At 40.6% G+C, this 27,341-nt stretch overlaps 1 protein-coding gene across 6 annotated transcripts in view; it reads left to right on the forward strand.

Annotated features, from left to right (window-relative positions):
• Window positions 1-2,934: 2,934 nt before the first annotated feature.
• MAP3K1 (mitogen-activated protein kinase kinase kinase 1) overlaps window positions 2,935-27,341 on the forward strand; it is a 56,110-nt gene continuing 31,703 nt past the window's right edge. Inside the window, exon 1 of one of the 6 annotated variants that reach the window (XM_082783225.1) lies at window positions 2,935-3,499. In XM_082783225.1, the coding sequence (XP_082639351.1) occupies window positions 2,976-3,499 (524 nt within the window). In that variant the 5' untranslated portion in view covers window positions 2,935-2,975. Of the gene's footprint in view, window positions 3,500-3,887; window positions 4,308-6,331; window positions 6,444-7,360; window positions 7,577-15,323; window positions 15,362-27,341 lie in introns of those variants that run through there. The other 5 variants (XM_082783228.1, XM_082783227.1, XM_082783229.1 and 2 more) reach the window with 5 other exon arrangements.

Here is a 27,341-nt window from a genome sequence, read left to right on the forward strand (position 1 = left end):
AAGTGGAATAGCTTCTAAAAGGCACACCTGTTACATTAGGAAGTGAGCATCAGCAAGATGGCAAAGCATTTCTAAAGGCAAGAGAGATGCCAGCATATTCTCAGCAGGTCTGTGGAAACACGAATGAAAAGGACCTCAGGCTCTATGTCCTCATTTAGTTGCTTGACTTCTCCATTACACAGAGGAATAAACAGGAAAGGATTATGGCTCAGGAGCAGTTCTGCTTTCCCTTTCTCACAATGGAAAGAATGAATGGAAGATCAAGGTGGGGATAAGTATTTCTCCACAGAAGAATAAGGCAGGGAGAATCTAGTCTCTATACAGTATTAGCACTTTCTGCATGTTTAGTCAAGACCAGAAGCTATGGACTGTGTTATCTCTCATATTTATTCTGTTTGTGGATGATGATGCCTACTTTATGTATTCAGAGGCATGGCAGATTCCTATCTGTAGCGTGTTGAAAATTGTTGGTTATTCATGACACTGTTACAGGTTTTATGCAACAAGGAAACTCCTTGGCTTGCAAAAACTTAGTGTGTTCCCAAACAGAACTTTCTTTGTGTACAACGGTTGATGTTCCAAATGTTGCACGATGCTAATTTGAGGCCAAAGGCTTCTGTTTCATAACAAACCCTGAGTGCCGCTACTTATGACTTAGGGGAAATTGGCCCACTGGAAACTGCTAAAAGTCTCATATTACCCTCCACAACTGTATTCTAAATTGGAACCTTGGAACTCAGCACTGTGACAGACTGAGAAAGAATATGTGCAAGAGGTAACTCAATATCTTTCTGGGTTCCTCAGTAAGTTTTATGGTGGTTTGTTTTTTTTTGTTGTTTTGTTTTATTTTCTACAATCAGGTCAACTCCTTCAATAAATGCAAAATAATAATAATAATAATAATTTAGAGCAGATCACAGGAAAACACAGACCTCTGAATATTCAATTAATGATTTCAAAATTTAGTACTTCTAACAGAGCACCTGCCACACAGTATCTCTCTATTGTACATAAATCCGTGTTGCATACAGGCATAACATTATCTAGCATTCTGGAGTGAGGCATGGGAGATGTCTTCTCATTTGCCACTGTGTTCCCCTAATCAAGGCAGAGTGGAGAGACATCCATCTGAAACAATGGGATGAATATAAGTATCAGAGCCAAACGTAATTTATTAGTTGGATTTTAGTCAAAAATCAGGGGATAAACAGACCTTATAAGGCATGCCTTGTATCAATACATAAATAGTAAGGTTTGCTATTTAACTAGCTGCTAGATTGCTTTTTGCTATCCCCAGAAAGTAACTCAAAACCTTGCTAGTGCAGGCCTTATTCAAATGGCAAAGCCATGTCTTAGGAGGAATGGTGACTGCATCTGTCGGCATGCAGGTGCCTCACAGTACCCCTGGATTTCATGTTTTGTCCTGTTTTTCTAAGCTGCTTTCCAGAAACCATTTCATCTCAGTGCACATGCACATTCCTCAGTACCCAAGTCCACTCCGACGTTTTGCCTCAAATTTCCTGTGTTTCCTTCTCCTGTAGGCTTTCTTGGAGCCTTGGCACCTGGGAGAGCTGTGCCCTGTGATTCTGTTAGACCAAAGGATCTCCCAGATCTAGTTTTATAAGAGATTTGCTCTTTTGTTCTTCTCTCTATCCCTTTCTAACCAAGTGATTGCTATTCAAAGCTGCTATTCTCCATGTGACCTGCATTTAGTACATTTGTAAAGTTGTTTTACTTCTTTTCAGAATACTTCAGAAATGCAGTATGTTTATTTTTCTGTGAATGTGATTTTACAGCACAGAGGAATATACAAAAAAGGTATAATTGTGCACTGTTGTTTTATTCCTGTTGAAAACTACTGCACATGCAGGTTACACTGCCAACAACTGGTAATAATTTGAGTTCATTTCAACCATCTGCCTCAGAATTTGCATGCAACTAATCGCCTCCTGCTTCTACAAAACAAATACTTTTCTCTGCTCTTCCCACACTTACTAACATACTGACTGTGACAATAAGGCCTGCTTTAGGAATCCTGCAGAAAACCGTCCCTAATTTACCCATAGTTTAGGCTCTAAACAAGGAAGCTATCAAATACTATATTTCTGAAATTCAGAATGACTCTTCCTTTAACTGCACAACCCTGAGCTGCACATTACAGGAGGATATTTAGACGACCCGTTTATCCCAGAGGTGCCTTATTTACAAGATGACAATGAATGCAGCTGACTTTTGCACAGCATCTTTCACTGGGAAAACTTCGGTAAGGACAGTTGCAGCGTGGCATCTTGACAGACCATCCAAGTGATCCACTCAGCATGACCTTGAGGCCACGATCGTGCTGATATTGATCTGTAATTACACAGAGCAGCATTTGAAACACTCTCCTTGGGTGTTTTGTCTTGCGTGTTTAGAGGTAAATAACTCTTGTACTATGCTTGTGGCAACCTCCAGAGAGGACGCTATGTTTGGGTCAGCATCTGACCGTGTACGCTAAGGCAGATTGTGCTTCTGTTAGGAGCAACGTCTCGTCCCAGCTGTAGTGGGGGGACACACAGCAAATTCTGCGCAGTATGCGTGAGATACTCTAAAGAAGCGTGGTTCAAGTGGTGCTGAGGGCACAACCACCCTGTCTGTGGCTGCGGGGAAAGGCAGCAGCCCATGAGGGCTCATGGCCAGCAGCAGGTACCCGCCCCTCCCCCCCACCTCCCCTCACGGGGCACGCCCCGCCAACGGCCCACACCTGCGCGGGGGCGGGCGGGGCGGAGCCACGCGAGGCCCCGCCCCCCACCCCACCCCACCCCACACCTACCGCCGGCCGCCCCGCCCCCTGGGGGCCAATCGGCGCCCGCTCCCCGCTACGCCGTTTGCGCAGACAGCGCCGTTTGCGCAGCGTGAGGGGAGCGTTGCCCCCCCCCTTCCCCCCCCCCGCCCCGTCCCGCTCCCCGTGAGCCCGATGTGACCCGCCAGAGAAAATGGCGGCGGCGGCGGGCACTCGCGCCTCGCCGTCGGGACTGTCCGCCGAAGCGGCCGCCGCCGCCGCCTCCTCCTCCTCCTCCTCCTCCTCCTCCTGCGGGAGCCCGAAGGGCGGCGGGGCAGCGGGGGGGAGCGCGGCCGCCAGCAGCAGCAGCAGCACCAGCACCAGCGGCGGGCCCCTGCGTGAGGCGGGCGGCGGCCGGGAGCAGCGCTCCGACTGGCGGCGGAAGCAGCTGCGCAAAGTGCGGAGCGTGGAGCTCGACCGGCTGCCCGAGGCGCCCCTCTTCCCCGCCGCCTCCTCCTCCTCGCCCTCCTCCTCCTCCTCTTCCTCCTCCTCGCCCTCCTCCTCCTCGCCGGAGCCCCCCGAGGCGCTGCTGCTGCACTACCTGCCCGGGCCGCGCTCCGGCCCCGCCAGCCCGGCCGCCTCCCCCAGCCGCTGCGCCGAGCCCAGCGAGCCCAGCGAGCCGCCGGCCGCCGAGAGGAGGAGGAGGAGGGCGGCGATGGAGCCTCCCCTCGCCGCGAGGTGAGGTGACAGCGGCGGCGGGACGGGGACGGCAGCGGGGACAGGGGGGGCTGTGTGTGTGTGGGGAGGGGGGGGGAGAGGCTGTGGGACGCGGAGGTGCGGGGCGGGAGGGTTGGGAGGGAGAGGAGGCAGGCTGCGAGGAAGGCTGCGAGGAAGAGGAGGCTGCGAGGAGGGAGGCTGTGAGGCAGTGCCCCCGCAGCTGTCAGCGCCCGGTGCCCCGCGGCTTGCCCGGCAGCTGGCTGCGCAGCGCTGCTGCTCCTTTCCCCCCCCTTTTTTTTTTTTTTTTTTTTTTTCCTTTTTTATTCCTTTTTTTTTTTTTTTTAAAGGGACTTCTGGAAGGTCTTGAGGCCGGTTCGCGGCCTCGCGATACTGCCGGACTCATTTTGTTGTTTGTTTTTTTTTTTTTTCCTTGAGGCTTAGCCATAGAGAGGGGAAATCCCACCGCACTGCCCCGTCCGCGCTTATTTCGGAGCGAAACGACGTGGTAACAGCGAAGCGATAATTAGCGAAGCGGTAATTAGCGAAGCGGCTTTGCAGCGCAGCCTGGGCACTGCCTTCATGCTGTTGCCTTCACCTGCTGGTCGCCACCAGCCCCGAGCCCTGAGGTGCCTGCCATGTGCCCTCGCCAGCTCGGTGAGGGTGTGAGGCCGATGGTGTGGGGCTGGTGGTTCCTTACGGGTGCCTCCTAAGGCGCTGGGTGGCTTAAGGACTCAGGGTGAGCATCAAGAGACCTGTTCTAATGAGAGGCCTTACTGCTTGGCTCGTTATTCAAACCTCGTAAGAAGTGCGCTCCCCGGTTTAACAGATGGTGTGTGTTCTTTATGGCTGTGTCTTATGCCGGTTAAACCTTAAGGATATATTTTAAAGGTTAACTTGCGTGGGAAAAGCTGTAGTAAGAGCTGTCTTCTAGACCAACGTCTTGTTTGTATGAATTCTGAGCTACTCGGATGAATTTTGGTCAGCGCCTAGGGCAGTGAGAAAATACTTGATGTGGTGGGGTCCTAGCAGATAAGAAGTCCCTCTGCAGTTATAGAAAGATTAGTGGAAATCTGAAGTGTTTCAGGAAGGTAAAAAATCACGTATGGATTTTAGCAAGTAACTTAATTCTGACTCTTTAGCACCATCTTTTCCTCTGTCAAGTCATGAAGGTATAATGAACTGTATCTTGTAATACAAATTGTTGTTTTATGGCAATATTAAGAGGGAGTTAGGCTGAATATTAGAGATTCGGGAAGGTCAATGTATGTCACATCAGTGCAGGAATATTGACTCCATCCTTGCTAGTCAGTCCCAGGGCAGCAATGACAGAGCAGCTGTGGAATTTTTCCTTTCGCATGGACAATTTTGCTTACTTTAAAGTACCTACATTTGGACAAGTTAGTGTTTTGAGTGTGCATGCAAGTTATAACCCTTCTCCCCCACCCAAATGCTCTCTCACGTTTGACTAGGAATGTTCACAAATCACAGAAGATGGTAAATGGCAACTGCTTGTCTCTTATTTATTTATATGTCTCTTCAGAGATGGCCTATTTTGAATTTATCATGAGTATGGTTGAAAATACATGGCAGCGTTAATTGTAAGTGTCCTTCAGAAATACTCTACACAAGGATTTAAGGAATATCTCAGTAATTCTGTATGTCCTGTTACTAGTAAACAGATGTTAGATAAGTACTACTTTGTCAGGCTATATCAAGAATTTAAAACGTCTCTGCCCTTGTTGTGATTTCATTAACTTGTTCTAGCCAAAGGAGGGGGTTATTTGTTTGTGAGTTATGTGAGTATGCAGTTAGCATATTACACGTTAAATAAGTCAGTACATGCAGTTGTTACCCAGACACTTATTAAGAGGCAAGCTGAAGGACGTGATCAAAATAATGTGTGGAGGTTTTCTGTTCTGGTTTTAAATAGAGCAGTTATCCTCTCCCATAAGGATCTACTGCTCGTTAAAAGATGCTGTACTTGCTCCAAAGTCCCCTTGTCAGTCTTTTTGGTATTACAGTCACTTACTTTCTAAATAGATTTTCTGTTTGTGCGGGAAGACCTGCATGAGCCTTAGAATGAAGCTGAAAAGGGAAACTGACTCTGCTGTTAAGTCATAAATGTAAATATTACCCTTTTTCTTCAGTCTCTCAAGCGCTCTGTTTGTCACAAGAGCAGATCACATTTTCACTAAAAGCTGTGACATTGTAAGCTATCTCTTTATACCACTGTAGGAGGAGAAGGGAGTTATTTTACTAGGAAATGCAGCTTCCACGTAAAACATTAGAACCTTTTATTCCATGGCAGTGTAATGATTTGATTTATATAAATAGGTCCTAACAATGAGTTCAGTGGTAACTGTACTAAGATTTCTTGTAACTTAAGCTGTAACTTCTGATTTGGGGGGAAATCCATGAAGGCAAAATGCACCTCCTCCTGTGTGATCTTAACGATGTTCTTTTAAAATGTTCAGACAGTTCAAGTGATGTTTATTTTTGTCTAAAATTGGTGTAGGTAACTTACTGCATTCCTGGGTGCAGTGTTGGTTATGCTGCCATAACCTCATTTTTATAGAAACAAAAAGCAGGAAATGCTGTGATTTGTCTTCTCTTTATACAGTAACCATGCACTGTGTGACTTGCATGAAAATTTAGTGTTCCAATTTCAGAATGTATGTGCTAGATACAGCAAGCTTGTGGGTTCAGCTGCAAGAAAACCTGTGTAGATATTTATGCTGTATTATCTGCAATTCCTGTTTGACGCCTGCTAGAGACAGTAAGAACACAGTGAAAGCAAAGTTTCGACAACAAGTACAGGAGTACTGGTAAAAGCTTGCTCGTCTGGGGTTTGGTTACAAATTGTAGCACCTTTAAAGGAGTGCACGAATGCATTAACAGAGCACTGGTTTGGGCAGCGAGGTGGGAACAGGGTGAGCAAGTTCCGTCAGAGCACAGCCTAGTGAAGGTTTGATTTTTCTTTTTCTTTCCACTGAAATGATACTTGTCTTGGCTCCCGTTGTCAGATCGTACTTATTGTAAAATATATAGCCTATTTACTGTAGCTATTTTCAGCTAATGTAAAATATAATCGCGTGTTTTATTGCTTTTCATAACTCTTGATATTTTTCACTGGCTGCTTAAATAAGCCACCACATTTTCTGCTTCCAATTTAAGCTGAATCCTCCTGTGAGAGAAATTCCACTTCCTACCTCTTCAGTGCTCTGTGGCTCGAAAGTATTTTTGGAAGAGGGTCACCCTCTCCCATGTCTGATTTTTATCACTCTTAGTTATTGCAAGTGGTAGGGTTCTGCTTAAATGGCTTGATCTGCTATGGCAGTTTCTTTGTTCCTATGCAAAGTAAATAGATTGTAACTAACTAATCTGGAGCTTTCTGTCTGGTTGGATTTAGTGATACTAAAGATCCAGTCTTCACTGTCACTGAGGGAAGTCTAGGTGCTGTTACTGAAATGGATACCTGGGGGCAGACATGCGGAACCAGGCCTTTCCCAAAGCTGCGAGATGTTCTGTCAATTACAACACATCTTTGATGATCAGTTTGTCCTTCTGTAGATAGATTTGAACCTCAGAAGATCTTCTGGAGCGCTGATGCGTTTGTTATTGTTTGAAGTCAGAGTAAAGGTAATGGTGCAGCTGTGCAAGAGTTTATCCTGGTGCGTGAGAGGATGAGGTGGGAGTGGAAGCAAGCAGCTAGGGGTGGGGTGACTGTGGGAATGCCGCTGTTGGCTTTTGCTGGCTTCCAGTATTCGCGAAACTTGGCTCCAGTTTGCTTAAAATAGAAATTATGCGCTGCCACGTAATTGTTCTTCAAACAAGCTTTCAGAGGTAGTTCTTAGCAGTGGCTGTGATAAGAGAACGGATCTGTCGTGAGCTCTGGAGTTTCTAATGCTAGTCTCGGTGTTCTCGGAGAGCTCAGTGAAAACCCCAGGGTCGTCTTGTTTTACTGTCTATCTGCTCTGCTCTCACTTAAAACTCTAGAATTACAGCTCATTCTTTTGCTTGAGACAAAGTGGACAGAAACCCTGTAAGAGGAGGGCTTCGTTACTTGTCTCTGGGTGACTAGGCGAATCTTGTTAAATGGTATGTGGCTTTCTGTTGCTTCCCTCCCTTTTTATCTTTACCATGCTGCCTCCAAAAAGCTTACTAGTTCCTGCTTGACCACCATGCAGAACTTGAGAATCCTGCTCAGTGGTGAATCTTCTTGATTTTTTCTTTTTACCCTGTAATATAAATGAGGGGGGGGGTGTTCTTTTTTTGTGTTTTTTTTTGAGGGGATGTGGGAGGGATTGTTTGCATGGAGTTTTTTGTTTGTGGTTCAGGGATTTTTTTGAAGATTGATTTTTGTCAGATCTTGACTGAAAATTGTCGGGGGGGGGGGGGAACAGCTCTCTTGACTTGATGCTTAAAAATCATCTGAAATTGGGAATTGTTTACCTTCTGCCTGGAGACTGACATGGCTTTTGAAATGTATTAATACAATAGTAATGATCCCTCACTCCCCCCCTTAATTTTGCTCAGAAATACTTCCTAATTTTTTGATAGTGCTTTGTGTCCAATGGCGATGGACTTGAAGGTGTTTGCAAAAAGAGTTCTGCTTCTTTTTCTGTAATGTTAGAATGTCATTGAGTATTCCTGTTTCTCTGCTATGAGATGAGATGGGAATTGAAGTCACAACCTCAGTTTCACACTTTCTCAGTATATTTCTTTTGTATCCCTTAAGTGTAAATTATTTGTGTCATTGATGGAAATCTTACATAGTCCTGCATGTTCTCATCTCCCTTGTCCTAATATTCTGGGTTGTAATGGAATAGCCACTAATGTACTTATTACACCAGGGGACTTACGTCCTTCCATAGTGGTTCTCATCGATACATTGCATATCATTTATTGCTGACACATTGCTGTTGATAATTAACCACTTTATCCAGGGTCACTGTGGAAGATGGGAGTGAAACACTGGAGAAATGGATTGTGTCTGCTAGTCCACACTGACATCTAACCACATCTGATGTCTTGTTTTCTGTGCTCTTTTTCTTTTTCAGAGCATCCTGTCATCTTGCTTTTGAGCAAACAGAAATGAGCTTTTGCTCAGTTGTCAGCAGTGATGATCAGGTCACTTAGTGAGCTGTTAGTTAACCCTCAGAGGTGTGCAACTAATACTCCTTGTTTTAACCCACAAACACGTATTGCATTTCACTAGTTATTTCTGTCAAATAACACTCTTACATCCTGAGGGCTTTTCTGTATATCCTAGTGACCACTATGCTTGTATCTTCAGAATTGTTCCTCTCGGATACTGTTGAAGAAAAAAAATCTAATGTGTGAAAATACTAATTTGAGAAACAAATTTATTTTCTAAACAAATTCAGTGTTACCTCCCCTGCTACTACCAGTAAATGTCTGCAGACTTGTTTTTAGTAATTCTGTAAATAGGCAGCTTCAAAGGTTAGTAGGTAATCAGGTCTCCCGACTACCTACGGGTAACATTTACCTGTATTTGAAGAGGCACATGAAATGCAAGTATCTGAGTTGTATGATGAATCTTGCAATGACCTCCCATTTGCAGTTCATGTAGAGTTTACTGACCTTGTCAGATTAATACACTCTAGCAGGCAAGTGTTTGTTTATTGTCATGGTTAAGACAATATTCTAATTGTTTTGAATCATGACAGAGTCCTTTAATTTCTGGTTGCTAAATGTGTTCTTTGAAAACTCATTTGTAGTCAGGGACGGTTCTTTCAGTCTATCAATGTCTTGCACTATTTTTTTTTTTTTTTTAATTTTGTCATGTTTGTAGACTGCTGAGTTGTTTGGTATGATACTAATATTCCTTCCAATTTTTTCCTCATACTAATATTCCTTCCAATTTTTTCCTCTTGTTGTAGGTTAACTTTACAATCCTGATTACTTATCTAATGATAAATGTTCCATTAAAATGCATCTGAAATGTTTGTTTTTTTTCTCCACTAAAGTAAATATCAGTACAGATGCCTAGCCTATGACTAAAGACTTGTTTGCTTAATCTGCGAAAATATTGAAGTTGTGATTAGTACAGAAACTCACTGAAATAGTGCTAGTATGTTCTTTAAAAAAAAAAAAAAAAAGGGAAGTATCTGCCACATTAAGGATCCATAGTGCTTATTAATTTTGCTGATTTGTTCATAAAGTAAAACATATGTGATGGTTCGTGGAGTTGTGTAAAGTTCATTCTGAGGAATTTCAAACCCGAAATGGAAATGTGAACAGCTGGGTTTTAAACAGAGGGGCTGGATGGAGTTCCTCTTAAAACTCCAATGTAAATATCAATATGCAGAAGTTTGTTTTCAAAAAGTTATTTCAATAACATCTTGTATTTCCAGCAAATGAGCACTTCCGTAAATACAGAACAGACATTACTTTGTTGTATGGGTTTTTTGTTTTGTTTGCTGTGTTGTTGGTTTTGTTTTTAAGCTGTAAGTTCTGCATTTATTTGTAATCACCGTTTCAGCACAGTAGGCTTCCTGTGCTCTGCAGGCACATCAGATGCCCCAGCCGGTCGGGAGGGCAGGGGCGGTGTGCTTTCTGCAAGGGTTTCCTTCACAAGCTATGGAAAGTAGTTCGTCCATGCTGCAGAGGAAAGTGCAGCCACTCTTCCATGCCTACCCTGCAACTGTGGCCCCAGGCTGCTGGGCAGGCAGAGCTGTCTTTTCCTTCCAGCCTCCAAGGGCAGGGCAGGAATCTCCTGCACCGGTACCTCCTGCTCCACGTGGGCCCGTTCGCGCCCTCAGACGTCTTCCTGAAGTTAACTCAGTTCCCATTTGGTGGCCTGGCAAAAACTTGTTCTGAGTCAGAGCTGTGTGTTTCTTATTCCTCCCAGAGGTGCTAGGGAGGAATAGCAAGGGAAGAGGTGGTGGAGCAATGCAGGTTGCTCGCTGTTTGTTTAAAATCAGCATTACGGGAAGAGGGAGGGGAAGGATCTCCCTCCCCGCCTTCTGTAGGAGAGCACAGTATGGCCCTCCGTAGGCCACGCGGATCTCAGGCAGAGACCAGCGCAGATAATCTCCAGGGCTGTCATTGTGGGAATGCGTCGTGCCAAACCGATTCGGAAAAGGTTGGGTGACTGTTTTATGGTTTCTCTCCCTGTGAAAACTGTTACGCAGACTGACACTGAAACTGCCTCCTTTGTGGAAGGCAGGCAGACAATCCCCATGAAGGGACTGAGTAATGAAACATTTCGGATTAAGCTAAAAAGCCTTCCATCTGTTAAAAGTTGGAAGGTGCTTTCATGTAGGGATGCATTAAGTATTATAAACTGACATACGCTGATATCTTCAGCAAGCTGAAGGAGAAGAAATATTAAGGACTGGCAGAGTGTTTAGTTCAGGCGAAACAGGGCAATTTAGAACTGGAGTAGTGCCTGGCCATTGCTTTTGCTTTCTGTTGGAGGTCAGCTTGCCTTTCTGTTGTCTCTGACCCTACCAGAGCTCTGTAAAGTGATGGGGGAACAGCAGGTCCAGTAAGAGAGGATCAGCAGGCATTAAGGAAGCGCTCTCTTCTACCCCTGCTTAGAAACACCATCATCTGGCTGCCTTTTCAGAAGCCAAAGGACTTCGGGTCCGTTCAAAAGTGTCTGTGTTGTCAGTAATTTCAGCTTTATTGTTGGTAATGAAGGATTCAGTTCATAACAGAAATAAAGCTTTTTCCTTTCTCATGTATTTCAAAGGCAGGTGGGTCAAGTGACTTTCCTGGAAATGGAAATCATGGAGGAAGGGTTCAAAAGCAGCAGATCAGTAGAATAAACAAACAGAAACTGCTTCCTTGTACCTGAGATACGCATTACTTCACACGCTATTTCAGCCCAAAAGAATTTCTCAGATCAAGCTTTTTTTTTATTAGAGATAAAAATGAAATCAGCGCTTGCAGACTGCACTCCTAACATATCCTATGAATCGTGTTTCACCTCTACAGTTGAAGCTAGATGTCGCCTTCTGAAGGGGAAACAAATATTGGAAGGCTTTGAGCTGAAAGCTGCCCGATGAGATGTCCATGAGAAAGGTCTTGATGCCATCTCATTCGAGTACTTTCTGTACCATCAACTGTTGGTGGTGGTACCTTTCCCTGACTGTTCCTGAGATACTGTATATGATGCAATTTTACTCATAACATCGCAAGCCTTTAGGAAGACTCTAGCATTTCTCAGAAAGGTACTGACTTTTCCCAAAACTCTTCCCCATTTTAGATGGTAAACTAATTAAATTGTTTAATGTTCATCTTCCTGAACTCATTTAGAGTATAATTATATTTGGTCTTGAAGTTGCCAAGTATAATTGGTAACTTACATTGGAAAATTTTGAACTATAGACGAGCTCTTTAGAAAGTTGTTGTGTACGTACTGTAAGAGAAACAGCACTAATGTTTCTTCAGTCTCTTGAGCATGTGTTCCTGCATGTTCAGGTACAATGGTAAGCCATCTTGTCCCAGAAAATATGCTGAAGCGTATAATTCCCCTCAATACCTCTGCAGAAAATTAGTATGCTGAAATGTTTGCTTGTTATGACTTGCTCAGCATCACGCGTGTGTGGCAGTATTTTAGTTCTGCTACCAGCAGTGGGGGTGCCCGATGAAGCCAGTTGGAGAAGGACAATGGTTTCAGTATTTTGAAATCAACTACGTATGAATTGCATTCCTATATTTTAAAATGTACTGCAAAAGGGAATAGCTATTCAGTGCCAGGGCAGGCCACTTGAAGACCCTGGGAATCTAGTCTGCCAGGAAGAGTGCAGCCAGAGAGTTTAGGTTTTTGGCTTCCTTTCAGCCCACAATGTGGACTGCTAAGAGGAACCAGTAGGAAATCTGTCAGCTTTTACCATGTAGACTAAGTTCCATAGGGACTTCATCAAATTGTCTTTGACTTTTTTTGATTTAACAAACGATTTTAAAAAACGAGTTTCTTTCCAGGCTGCAACTTGTCTGTACTCATAAGTAGTTCCATTACCTTTACTCACAAATGTAGAAACAACTGAGAGCTAAATAACCATAAATAGCGGGACCTAGGGGAAAACACAGGTTTTAATCTTGTGATTGAATCTCTAGTAAAGCCTCAATGCAATTGTGGTGCCTTATAAGCTTGTTGTTCTTTGTAAGCAAGTGTCCATTTTCATGTATTTCTATTTGTGGTGTTGGTGCCTCAGGCTGAGATAAAGCAATGTGTATCACTAAGTAAGTGAGCCTTTGCTAATCTGTGTTTCATTCAAAGCCTGATCCCAACTCAGAGGGAAATCAGAACCAAATTACCACTCTGTTCACCTTGGAGTGGCATGTGACTCTTGCAGTGTTCTGGATGAATCTTCTCCGCTCATCAGCCCCACAAAGCTACTGGCAGCGGGGTTATGCTAGCACAAAGACTGCTGTGCTCACAGTAAGTGCTGTGCATCTTGTAGCCCTCAGCTGTGTAAAAGCTTGGTATGGGCCTTACAAGATACGGGTGCTTATCAGAAAAAGACAGACTTTCTGTGATGCTTCAGGTGACTGTTGCGTATAGACTGGGCTTTCATGGAAGAACTTTAAGCACTGAATTTGTGATTCAGACAAGAAAACAGCTGTCAAGAGTAGGGAACCAAAGGCTTGAGGACAGAAGTGTACCTGGAAGAAGATGAAAGGAAGTAGAAGAGGTAACACGTTAGATGACGGGATACCAACATGAAGAAAACATGGGGCTGGGTCTGGAAAAAGAGAAGCCGGTAATTGAAAGACAGAGAATAAGTAGATAAATGAGTAAGCTGGAGGACTGGAAGGCATTTAGTTGGAGAGGGTGCAGTAGGAGAAGCAGTTGTCCTGAGAGGAGCTGAAAGTGGAGGAAGGGAGCTAGAGAAGATCAAGCGAAGGCTTAGAGAGAGAGAGAGAGAACACCAATCCACTGAATTTCAGAGAGGGAGATGGGAGTACACGCAGAGACACATGCATATACGGCAAAGAAGCTGGGAGAGATTTCAAAGGGTGACTGAAATAAGAAAACTTGGGAGGAAAGCACATGCAGAGCTTGGTGGAATGAAGGGTGTAAGATCTAACACATAGCGCAGCATGTGTTAAAAAGTGCAGGACCCCATGCTTTAACAGAATCTCTACAACCAAATGTGTTTAAATTTAGGTGCATTTATTACTGTAAGGCTGCTTCTGCTAGATCGTGCTGATAGTGTTTTGATATATGCCGATTTGAGAACTTTAAAATTATGTTTCTGCCACACTTAAAACCCTGATTCAAAAGATACAACAGTGAAACTATAAATAGCTGTGCGTTAGAGGCCCTACAGTTTTTGAAAAAATACTCATTTACTTTTTTTTTTTTTTTTTTGCTTAATGGGAAATTATTCTACTCTGTTCCAATACAAGTTTATAAGGGAAAGACCACTGTACAAATTAATTCTTCTATTACCATTTGTACAAAGCTCAAATCAAGTTTCTCTGATCTTAAAGCTGAAATGTCTACACATCTCCCTGATTTGCACAACTGGTAAGTAGGTAAATTGGCTTGGAACAAAGCCAAGAATAGATGAAGACCCGATTTATGCAACTGCTGCGTTTTAAGATCTGTGAAACCATCTATGCAAAAGAGCTGTACAGGTTATACTAGTGGGACCAGCTGTGCTTTGTCTCCCCTCTGTGGGGAGTATATAGCTTGTGATATAGGAGCTGGTACCTTAAGCGTGACATGCTTTTTTTTTTTTTTTTTTTAACCTAAATAATTCCAGTAAATCTTGTGGGGAGAAGATACCATTGCCTCTAGATTTCAAAATGCTTTCTTGTGCAGCCAACGTGATGACAAATTTATGGTTTGGTGGAGGCACAAAGCAGGCCTATGGATCTTGCCCTAAAGAAATGCTTAAAACTAGTTTTTCTTGCTTGAAACCACAAATATCAAGTGGGTAAGCATAATTACAGTTGAATTTCTCATTGTAGTTAGGATTATTAGCCAAGGTTTTTAGCATTTGTCAGTAATAATCAGTCTATCCAATCTTTCTTCATGTTTCTTTACAATCAGTTTCAGAAAATAAAGCAATTACATGGAACTTGTTCTTTTTTACTTGTAAGCTCGCTTGCAAGAAGCAACATCATGCTTTCCCTCCTGAAGGTCCAGCGTCTGCTTCATTGGATTTCTGAGCCTTATTGTGGTGAGGTTTGCATTTTGATACCTAAAAGGAAGTGGGAAATGATGCAATCTGGGTCTAGCACTGTTAACTCCCTTTCCATGTTCAAATAAATGGCATGTTTTTATTACTGGGAGTGGAAAAAGCTGGCTCTCGTGAGGGAAATGGTCAGTATAGCTAGTTCTTACTATGGCAATTTTTGATAAGGATTTGTTGGGTTACTGTATACTTCTGTGCAGTTGTTAAAATAATCTATAATTACATGAGTAAAAATGTTTAACTCTTTCAGTTTAACTACGTTAGTATTTCAGAAGTTGTGAATGAGCAGTTGGTAGAAGTTGTGAGAACAGTGCTATTCTGTAACCGTGCAGCAGTTTTTCTGGTTTTGTGTAGATGAGTGGCTCTCTGGCTAACGCTTAACCCAGACATGCTACGCAAGTAAGTGGAAAGGCTCTCTTTAGAACACGTTCACCACTGTGGACAGGAAAGGTCAAAGAGATGCAGCTTGAGTCCTTTATTTGAATGTTCACATAGTATTTGTTGTTAGAAGTGTAACTTAAACCAACTGTGCCAATGTCTTTGGTTTTCCAGGATAGAATTGTTTGACGTTACATCCTTCATTTTTCCTGCATGATCTGGACTGAAATCAGCCCAATTGTATTTCAAAGGCTGCATCTTCTGACATCCAAGTGGACTTGAGGGGTGCAGTGACCGTAGTCATGGATTCTGCAGCCCATTGCCCGTAAGTTTAGTGTAGCAATTAATCCAGTGAGGGATGCTGGTCTTCAGTGACTAGTTCACAGCCAGGCCAGTTCTAGTACCTGGTCTAAGATTAAGCTGTTCCGAAAAGTATTTCCATAAACAGTCCATTAGCATGGCACAAGGGCATGATTTGTTTCATGCACAGACTCACTTCCCCAGCTAAGGTTCCATCAGTATTTCCTGGAAACTAGCTTTTATTTTTGCTTTCTTATATATGTGGTGTATTTTTGTAGTGGTTTGAAAAGCGCTTAATGCACCTATTCAAAGAAATGAGACTGCTGCTTTCTCAGTTAAGTTATTGTCCCATTTCTGAGAGACTGTTATTGTGATATAAGTCCTCATGGTCAGAAGTAAAAAGAGTCTAAGCCATCTTAAGTCATCACAAATGTTTGTTTTAGCTTTGAATATTTTGCTAAAACTTAATAAGGAACTTACCTCTGTGTTAAAGCAAATGCTTTTTTTACATCTACACCAGAATAGCATGCTTTTCAGTGACTTTAAAACCAACATATTTCAAATGTTTCAGTGACAGTAGTTAAACTTCTATGCTTTCTATTTATGCATTGATTTGACAACATTCCTCTTGTACTTGCTTAATACGTGGGAATGCCATTAACCTAATACAGTAAACCTCCAGAGTTCTAAGGTATGGATTCTTTGCACTTTTTCTTTCATGGTAAAACTTACATTCTGTAGCAAAGTAGGAAAAGTGAAATCGGGGTATGAATTTTTAATAAGAGCCGTGCACAAATTACTGTGTCATATCAAGATGAGCTGTTTTTAACTCTAAGGTTGAAAGTCCAATCAGAAGAGTCCTAACACAGCAGGGTGGTCAGAAATGGGGCTATAAACCAGTACAGCTGCCAAGTTTGCCAGACTGCTTGGTAATCATCTGTTTAATTTGTTGCTTCTTTATCCTTTCATACATTGCAGCACAGCTGATGAGTAAAAGCTGTCTTAGTGGCACCTCTAGGAGAACATTCAGATTCAGTTGTTGGTATTGGTTTCTTCTGAGTGAAGGAGGTTTCCTCAGAAACGAGGGGGATATTTTCCCCTTTGTAGAGCTGGTGTGCTTCTATTTTCCCACATTTTTGTGGGTGTTATGTTGCTATAAGAGCTCATAAGTGGTTTTGCCATGATTGTTACTGTTACCAGTGGAGTGTACTTCTTTCTCAAACCCTGTGCCTTTTTGAAATATAATGAACACCACTGGTTGTACACATCAGAGTTTGGCAGCTCCTTGCCTAGCGTGTTTTGTAGGAGTTCGGTAACATGAAAGAATCTAGAATGTTCACATGACAAGGTGGAAACTAACGTTTCATTTAAGAAATTATTTCAGGTGTTGATAATATTACTATAATTAAATTATATTCTCAGTTTCAGAAGACTTTTTCCTGACCTTTCTCATACCCTATATAAGTATTTTAAAAATATTTTTGGTAATGGTAAATTTGGTAAAAATCAGGTGTATTGTTAACTGAAGGCATTAGAAGGCTGTCTGTTCAGGTGAGATTGCGTTGAACAAGGAAATTTTGGGGAAGTCAGAACAACTCTAGCTGTACTTTACAGAGAATGAAATGAGCTACAAAAGCCTCGAGTGCCACTTCTGTGAATGTACAAACTACAGTAGTCATGAAACACTGTCCAGCTTTCTTGAAGGTGTGTGCTAAGTACTTGTTCTGGTAATGGGTACTCGGCTTCTTCTACCTGTGAAAGAAGGGGTAGTGGGAAGCATGGGTTGCAGGTCTTCCATAAAGTTTCACCATATATTAGGCTCTCAATTTAATTCAACAGGACGGATACCTTATTTAAAGGTAGGGTGGAATATTGTGCGTATCGGTGCTGGTTCATTCTGGTTATATAATCATGTACAAAAGGTTAGAAAGTTGTTAAGACAAGTGACCTTAGGGCTCTTTTATGGCGGTGGTCCATCCTTAGGATATGCATTTGTCTTTCAGTTAAAGTTAGCAGATCTAATTTTAATACACGATTTGAATGAGAGGAATAATCATCATTAGCTTTGTTCTTTTTCTAAGTTCCAGTTCCCTACATTAATATGGCGAAGCTATGTTATAGTCTAGTTCAGTACTGTTTGGATATCGGTAGCTACAACACTTTTTTCATCTGTGTTTTGTTTCCTTTCAGTGCTGATGCACAGAAATTAGTTTCAGGTTTTAGTTGGTATTTGTTAAAGGCAATTTAATAAGTAGCCACTTCAGTAGTCTTCTGTGTTGTTGAAATGTCTGTGTTGGAGGTGTTGTGTAAGAGAGACTTTCTTGCCTGTTTCTTATCTTTTAATGCATTGCTTAAAATAAAATCCTTCTTTGGGGTAATGCTGATCTCAATATGGGTTCCATTTTTAAATCCTCACAGATTGTCAAAGGGTGGACAGCAAGCAATTTAGTGAGGTGTTTTACTTACGGCTATTCCTGAATAAAATATCTATGAAATTTTTGGAGGAAGGCTTATAAGACAGGTATGAAAACCTGATCTTTCCAAATAAGAGTGTGTCTTCTTGCAGATAATCAGTTCTTCATTTTCATTTCACTAAAGTAAAACAGCTATGGCTGTTTGCCACTGATTGTTAAAAATAAGTTGTTGACTTAAGGGGACAGTGAGTTAAATGTAGTGAAAATAATGTATGTAACAGTAAATTGTCACCTTAGTAATGGAGGAGATGTATAGAGTTTTCTCTTTTACAGCAAGTAGCAACTGATGAAAATGTTTTGCTTTCATATCACACCTTAATAGATGGAACTGCTGTGAGTTTGTGCTCCTTGTTTAATTTTTCTCATATAGAGTTGGATTTTCATTCATTGTAGTCTCATTTTCCCAGTAGCTAGGCTTTTTTCAAAGTAACTGTCATATTTCCTTTTCATTTTTTTGTTGAAAAGTTGAAGTTGGAAGTGATTAATGATCTTCCAAGCATAATGCCAAAATTCTCCTCATCTCCGAATATATGACTTTTTTGAGATGCTTTTCATTAAACTCCTGTTTTTGAAGAGAAACTATGTGGCTTCATTCAGCAATTCAAAAACTGGTAAGGCTTTTTTGAATGCACATTAATGTGCCAGAATTTGTTACTGCAGGAAGAAATGATAACGTGACTTCTAAAAGACATAAAAGATTCAGCTGTTATTAGTTTAATGTCCCTTAGACCGTTAAGTTAAAATTAACTAGAGACGTTCTGGGAACCAGAGTAAGACACTTGGAAGCACAGGTGCACTTACTCTTTCTGGCTTTAGGACATCATGGTATTCAAAATTACTAGAGAATTTTTCATGAGAAACTGTTAATAAATGGAAATAAAAATCTGCTGCAGGAATGCATGTGTTAGTTTCAGAAATTCCTGCTAAAACCGTAGTACAAGAAGAGTATCTCACTTAGTAAATTTTATGTTTTGAAGTAGATAAGGAGCTCTGTTCTTGCAACGTCCAAAACTGAAATGTCAAAATCTGCAAATTATCAGGCTTTTGGACTTTTTATAAGAGAACTCCCTGGAAAAAGAGGGCTTCAGTCTCCTATCTCAACCTATTTTATTGCTTGTTACTGAACAAGTTTACCAGCAAGCTTGGGTATGCGTCCCTATGGAACAAGTGACAGTTATAAGGAACTTAAGAAATGTGAAGACAACTTGCTGTGTTTTCTTTCCAGATTCAGTTTTAATTGTTTGCTCGTTTAGATAGAATTGCTTAATTGATTTCTGGGGCTACCATTAACACCAGCATAGCTCTAATGTCTTTTGGTCTGATTGCAAGTGGTCAGTATGTTTTATACTAGAAGCCTTGCTTCATGATAACAATTTTTTGAATCAATGAAGGGATATACAGTGGAACATCATCTTCGCTTTTAACTATGTTTATTGCTGAATATACAAAGCTAGAAAAAGATGCAGACAAGACAGCTGCTCCTTACCACCCCAAACACTAGTGGCATTTGCGCATTGTGGTGAGTTAGATCTAGAAAATTTTTAAATTTTTGCTCTCATACATTCGAATCCTACTGTCCTTCATAAGGAAGAAAAACTACAGATGGTTATCTGGAGGTTTTCTTTTAGTTTACTGAATTAAGCTAACTAGCTTAACATGTAATTGTCATTTTTTGTTAGCGACTTTTTCACACATTGGCTAGCTTTTACATCGCAGAGAAAGTTGCTTTTAAGTTGATGTTACATAGATGTGAATACCTTTTTTTTTTTTTTGCTTATGGGTTTTGCTTATAGAAGAGAAAACAGTACGCTGCTCTGTGGATCACTGTAGGTAATTTGCTCTGTGTGCAATGCCTTGTGTACCTGATGGTGGTAGTTAGCAAGTGGAATAGTCTGCTGCCACTTGCTACTTAATAACTCACACTCCTGGATTAGGTAATATTTTCATTTACCTCTTCAAACTAGATTCATTATATGCAAATGACACAAGGTTTCTTTTGTAAAGATGATAACTTTATAAGATAAATATTTGCATTTTGTGAACAGTAAAATAACTCCTCTCCCCCCTGACCAAATAGGTCTGAATTTCTTTCTCCTAGATGAGCTTTAAAAAAAAAAAACAAAAAAAACAAAAAAAAAAAAACTGCTGTAGAAGTCTCTTGAGACAAACTGTAGATAACACTTGCTTATACAATTGTAGATAATACTTGCTTTAATACAAGGGGACCAAAGGCTTGCTGCAAGAAAAGTTCACCATGAACTGTGGTGCAAGAAAACAAAGTACTGATCTCCGAGTTAATGTTTCCTGTTGTGTTCTTAATGTGTCTGTCATAGTAAGCTTTTTATTATTTAAGCAAATCTTCTAGTGAATACTACAGATCATATGGTATAGCAAAACTCATTTCTGTGCCGATCCTCTGTATTAACTTTACTATTATGTACTTCAAATTGAGCCAGCTGTATACCATGCTATTCATAACAGTTCAGTGTAAAAGTCACGTAACACTGTTTGTCACACACATTTCCCTTCTTATAATTGTTAAAACAAACAGCTGTATTTCTGCATTGTCCAAACCAACTGCTTTGTTTTGGTTGGTTGTTGTTTTTTTTTGTTGTTGTTGTTTGTTTGTTTTTAATCTAAGGATCCATAGAGTAGGAACTGCTGCAAAAAATGTGCTCAGGCATTAGGACAGCACTTGAAAATAACCTCTGTTTCACAGATTTCTGCCTTCCATTAACTTAGTAAAAAAGATTTGATGTGTTACACAGAAGGGAGAAGGGGCTTTTCTTAGTCAGGAGTAACTGAATACATGCAGCTAACTTCTGCAGAATGGTTTTTCATTTCCCACTTTTGCAAGGGAAGGATTCCTTCTGAAGCCTTCTTTAGCTTCCCCTAATAGCTATTTCTGTCTTCGTACTATGTGTTGTCAGACACAACTTTCCCAAGTGTATTGAAACTTAAGTATTTGTTCTTTTTATTCGTTTCAGAGAGAATAAAATGCATCTTTCTGGATGAATGTCTAACTCTCCTCTGTTCAGGCCTTGGGAAGGGATTGCCTTTTGTTATTCATGCCTTCAGGAGTTTGGGTTTATGTTATTGTTTATCTCTAATTCTGATGTAAGCTTTCCTTCATAGCTGAGGTACCATTTTCAGTGTGATAATGAAACAGTATTAACATCCAGCTATGTTAATCTATTCCTGCCTGCCTATTAAATGTTAAGAAGGTGACTTAATAGTTTAGATAGTTTTTGCAAAGCAGGAAATTACAGACTTCTTACGCTTTGTCACTAACTTCAATGCCTAGAGCAGGAAGAACTGCGAAGATCCCTAAGAATCTGTTCCAAGATGCAGACACATGGTGTTTCTGTTTTAGCTTCAACACTTATAAGGAAATTGGTTTAAGTGCCTTAAAAGTGCAGAAAAGTTAATTTTGATAGAAGATGATTAACAGCTGTTAGTTAAGGTACGACTTTCAATTGATATTTTTCTCAACCTGGGGATCAATCAGACCTTGTATCTAAGAATTTATTGCTATAGTATAGTTACCATAGAAAAAGCCTTAATGAAATAAAGCTTGCCTTGCTGCATCTGCTGTTTTGGGCTGTATGCATGTGATACACTGACAGATCTGTTTTTGTTGTTGTTTGTTTTCTAAATGTCTTCTTGCATGCACAGCTTCTTTTGGAGTTTTAACATAAACCATAGTTGCATAGTGTCTCATTTTCCCTCTCCAGAAGGTGAAGTAGGTCGTTCCAAATTCCCCATCTGCCAATTTGGTCTGTTGAGTGAAGCATCCATCGAATTCTGAAAGTGTTTTATTATCAGATGTCCTAATCTCAAGCAGTATTTCTGTCTCCATCCTCCATCCACCTTTACCCGTAAAGGAGAAAAAGTTTTAGGGAAAGCTAAGGTGATAAATTACATGTATTGCTAGGAAATGCTGACTGTAAAACTGCTGGTAATATACTGCTAATATGTAACTCTGTAGTTCTCCACATTGAGAGAACAGTGGTGTTCTGTTTTCTTTTCTTTTGTAGTTTAAATGCATTTGTATATAATGGCTTTTCTGGCATAAGTTTGTCTCAACAATGAAACAGTGGGATTTTTTATCAGTATTCTTGCGTGTTCATGCTGATAGTGTCATGTGTAATCAAGAACATGTAATCTCTTTTACCTAGGGCAGCTAACTACCTTCTTAAATTATTAATAGGAAAAATAAGGAAAGCAAAGCCCATGCTCTTATGGACCAATTAGTCTTACTCAGTACTCAGGGGGAGCTCGAGGTGCTTGTGCCTTTACAGGAATTCTTCAAGTTACTGTATCCCCAAACTTTCCTTTTTTGTTTCTGTCTGTGGGGTTGTTCTCCAACCTTCATTTGTACGCAAAATCGGTATATAAGCTGACTGGAATAGACAGTATGCATTTACCTCTGTGTTCCTAGCATGCCTTTCTGTAACTACAGTTAATCTTGGCTAACAGCAACCTTTGCTCTTTTCTCGCATTGTGGTGTGGTAAGTAAACTTTTTTTCCCTGGAGGTTAGCTTAAATTTTTTTAAACACCTTGGGTCACGTCATGTGACATCCCTTGGTTTTCAGCATGCAGGCTACATATAAACCAGAAGGTGAAAGTTTACAGCAGGTCAGAAACTGATCAGGCAAACACATGCAGAGACATCCTCCTCCAATTCCACTCTGAGGCCACAAATTGTAGGTGATTGTGAGGAAGAATTTGAGTAGAGGAGTTGCTCCAAAGTTGTCGTTGTAGTTTTACCGTGCTATCCACAGATAGTTGCCATTTGATGTAGGATACTGGGCTAGATGGACTTCGCGTTTGATTTTATAAAAATGACCTTAATAAAGATGCTGTCATGGCAGGGCCTGTGGAGTTGCAGACTGCAGCTGGAAGCCTTATGAATGTGCAGTAGTTAGTTGCCTGTAAGCTGATTCCTATGTTTGTGTTCAAATAGTCCTATCACACTTCCTTTCTGTCCTGAAAATGTTTTTCTTCCTACTGTAAGTAGTGAACAAAGGAAGTAGTTATTTTGGGGAGTAGCCTCTTGAACAGAAAAATCAAAAAGTAGCATTAATCGCTTTCAGAGCGTTAAGTCCTCCAATACAAATAACCTCGTGGCTGCAGGTCCTAGCCCTGATATCTTGCTGAACAAATTCAGGTTGAAAGAAAACAAACTTCAGATTTTGGTGGGGGCTGTAATTCCTACTTCTTCAGCTTCATTTTAGTAATAAAACTTTCTCCATCCTATGAATCAGTGTTCATCAGTTTGGTAAACTCCCTTGCTGTGTTTGGGACATCTTCTCCACTGGAAAGTGTATCACAGTTTATATATATATGCTGTGTGCATATGGAAGACCTAAATACTGTGTCTGTAGAGAATGACTGAAGCTTGTTGCTCAGAAATGCCATCCTGCCTGTTTTCTAGGGAAACTGTTGTGGGACCGTGCTAGGAATCGCATTGCAGAGCAAATCGAGCTTGATGCTTTTCCATTTTTCCTCCTTCCTCTCCATCCTCAAGTTTCAAAAATGTTTTTTGAAGTCAGATCCACAGCAGTGGGAAGGAATAGAAATGAATAACATAGATGGGAAGGAGGGACTTCTTAAACTGACATTGCTGCTGAGAAGATGGAGAACGGAACTATTTCAGCAAGTCACCTACCAAGATTGGGATAGCTTCTGACCCTTTCTTCCTCTCTATTGGTATATGTAGCTGTTTATTCAGGGCCTAGGTATTTAAATTACTTAATATGCTTCCGTGCTCTCTATCACTCCAGTTCTAATGTTAGTACTTGATCTAAGATTATTCTAGTGGCAAATCCAAGATCCTACTTGCATATAATCTTTTATGTACTTTTTGCTGTTTGACTTAAAAAAAAAAAAAAAAAAAGTGTAGTTTTTCGTGTTTAAAAGCATCTTAAACACTTCAGAGTTTTGTAGATTATGGCTGGGACTTAGATTTGTAACTAAACTGAAAATCTTGGAGTAATGACAGCATGTGAAACTGAAAGTCAAAGCTGATACTTTACTGCATAAAAATAAAATCATGCAGGGATAATTTGAATAAAATCTCTGTAAAGCAGAATCTAAGTTTCTTTAGAGCCATTCTAAATAAAATGCGAAAATATGGTTAATTCCACTGCTTCATGAATCACTCTCACTAATTCCTAGTAATGATTATTCTTTTAACCACGCACTAGTGGCATTGGCATCTAAGAAGCTGAGGAAAATAAACAACATATCTGTACTTCTACGTCTGTTCAGGTGGCTTCAGGAGGATATCACTTGAGGATGTTGTTTTTGAGGGAGTCATTTTTAGAAATGTAGGAAAACATCAGTTAAGCCAAGAAAGTGTTCCCAGTTGAGTGTGTTTGTTGGTAGTGAACTTCTGTGCTAAAGGTTTCAAGGGTCGAATACAAATGAATAAAATACAGCCACAGAAGAAAAAGTCATGCTGTTAGCCTCCAAAACTACTTATTGATGGAAGACAACTTTTTTCTTTTTTTTTTTTTTTAAAGGTGGTGGGGGGCAGGGGTGAGGTATATGGGGGAGCAATTTAAAAGTCTGAAAGCATGCTTATGTATTCATGCTTTTTCTTTGAAGCTGTGGACTTCACTGAATATTGCTGTCTCAGCTGAAGCAACGTTTGAGGATACTGTGCAGATGGCTAATAACCATTTCCTATCTGTACCTTTCTGGGTCCTACAGCATGGGTTGACTGCGTGGCCATTCTTAAAACCATGCTTTCCCTGGTGATATCACTGGTCTTAAATGGTAATTAATGACTGATTGGCAACGTATAAGAAATCGGAACCTACTAGCTTGAATGCTGGCAGTCAACTTCTGACAACATAAGTATTAATAATTTTGAAATATATTCTTTCAACATGAACATTTTTCTCAATTAAATGTGAAGCCTGGAGAGTACATTTACTCTTGGACTGTATGCATAAGGCCTGGGATATAATAAATCCACTGGGTATCTCAATGTTTCAGAATGAGCAAATAAATTAGGTTCTGGAAATTGACGTGAAACTGAACAGGGAGGTTTGGTGGTGTTGCCATATCAGAGGTTTGGAGTTTGCTCATTTCATGAGGGTTTGTGTTGTTTGACTGTGGGCTCTGGTAGACAAATTCTTGTAGAGTTTGACTGCAGCAGCGTAAAATGGCACCACTGTCCGTGTGCACAGCCATACAGTGTGGGTGGAAAGGGAAGCACATTTGTTTGGGTGGTCCCAGTTTACCCCAGTCTAAGTAATACCCCAGTGTAACCTATACCTGCCAAGTAAAATTGATTTGGTATTGTTATTTGTCCAAAGCCAAGTGGCTGTTCTTTTTGAAGTTATACGAATGCATCGTGTATATATATGATTTATTTATGATATATCTATATATATAAAAACAGCAAATGCTAAGAGGAAAGAAGGTAGATGTAATAAGAAGCTGAAAGTTACAAGGAAAGTTTTGATGCGTTTCTAATGGAAACAAAAGATAAGTACTAGGATAGTAGGAAAATGGAAAACAAGTAATGCTAGAGCTAGTATATGCAGTCACCAATTGCCCTGAGCACCTTTTCCAGCACTAATGAATGAGGATCTCCTGTTACTTAAAGCATGAGGTTTCATACTAAGGTGGAGCTCATTCTATCATTGTGCAAACCTTTTTAAATTTGGCTTTTTTTTAGAATGTTCAAAAATATTTTAATGCATTCTATACAAGAAACTTAGGGGCAAATAATTGATGAGAAGAATCTGAAGTCACACACTTTCAAATATTTAATACTGACAAACATCCAAGATGGAATAAATACTGATATTAAGTATTTTAAAACAAGCTCCGGAGAAACACAAACTTGAATTTTTAAGTATATCAAAATATTTCTATGTAAGTTAATTTTTTAAGAGAACATGATGATAGAGAGATAATTGCCATTGAAAATGTCTCCTCTGCCTGAAGTAAATACATATATGCCAATGCCTTAGATAATTCTTATATGTTTGGCACACATCTCACTGAAAATACCTTAGGAGCTTGTCCTATAACCAATGCTGTTTAATGCAGTTCCCTCAATAAGCAACTCAATGCTTTTTTTTTTTTGAATAGTGTAGTTTCAGCTGTGTGAGTCTACTTCCTTTTCCAAGACAGAGAGGTTGTTTCTTTTTGTGCTTGTAGGTTAGGATGAATTAAAAAGCTTTCTTATGAGTCACTGTATCCAAGTATCAAATTAAATATGAAATTAAAATTACCTAAGGGCTGCAGTTGAAATAAGTGTTTTTGAGGTTCCCATAAAAAATACTAGTGTCCACAGAACTTGTGTTTTTGATCTGTGCTTATTCCTGTTTACAGATTACATGCTTTTCACAAGTTTATTTTTTTCATTCCCAGATTCTTTTAGATCAATAAAAAGATAACATTGGTAAATTCAGCTGCTTTGATTTTTAATGATATTATGTCTGAAAGTGTGAGTTACTGTTGTAACTTCATCCTGGTCAAAACCAACACTGTTACTTTGGGGAGGAGATTTCATAGAAAACTTTGAGGAATGCAGAAAAGAGATTTTCTTGGGGTAGTTCATAGTTCTGCCAAATATAGCTGCAGTTAGCATGATCTCAAGTGTATTACTTATATTAAAATAACATCAGTACTTATTTTCAATGTATTTTATGCCCTTAAAGTCCCAGATGGACCAAATCTGTCTCTAATTTCAACTACCATGTAGGTATATACACCAGAATATTTGGGTAATGTAATACTGTGAAGCAGCTGAAAATCAGGGCAGATTTTTTTGTTCCATGCTGTGGTTTGTTGTCATGTTGGTCATTTCTTTCTGTACTTCCTTAGATACAAAACTGCTTTCAGCGTTCAAAATAGCATGGTGGCTTAATCAGTAGAGTCATGATACTTTACTAAATCTTGCAAAATGATTGCTTTACACAGCCTTGGTGGAAGGAAAAGATTTCTTGTAGCTGGGGAGCATGGCAGTCCTGTAAAGTGCTATCCTTAAGTCAGAAGTTGCTGTTAATTTCAAAAAGAGATTCAAGAAGTGAGAAGCCGGTAGACTGCTGGAAGGCAGAAGTGAAATCACCACCCCCAGACTCTGATTATTTCCTTGATTTGAATCCAAAACATTATCTGACTTTCTGCAATACATGCAGGTTTGCTTTATTATTATTTTTCCCCTGTGCAACTTTCCCTGCACTGGTTACTGAAGCTGTTGATCTAGAGAGTCGTGGGTGTAGCCCAAGTGGGATCCAGCATGAAGAGCTGCACGTACTCAGCAGAGGGTTCAGGAAGCAAAGGGTTGACAGAGTTCTTGGTGGCCCACAAACCCTGATGGAGGCTGGCAGCTGTACATTGGAAGTCACTGTCTTAACCCAAGTCTGAAGGTAACGGGGGCACCTCTATTTATACAAATCAGACCAATGCCTTCTTCAAAGTAAGACATAGCACTTTTATATCAAGTAGTGATGCTTTGTGATGAATCTGGACTTAGCAGGACCACATACGTTTTTCTAGATAAA

Source organism: Aythya marila, assembly GCF_965140915.1.
Source record: "Aythya marila genome assembly, chromosome: Z".
NCBI lineage: Eukaryota > Metazoa > Chordata > Aves > Anseriformes > Anatidae > Aythya > Aythya marila.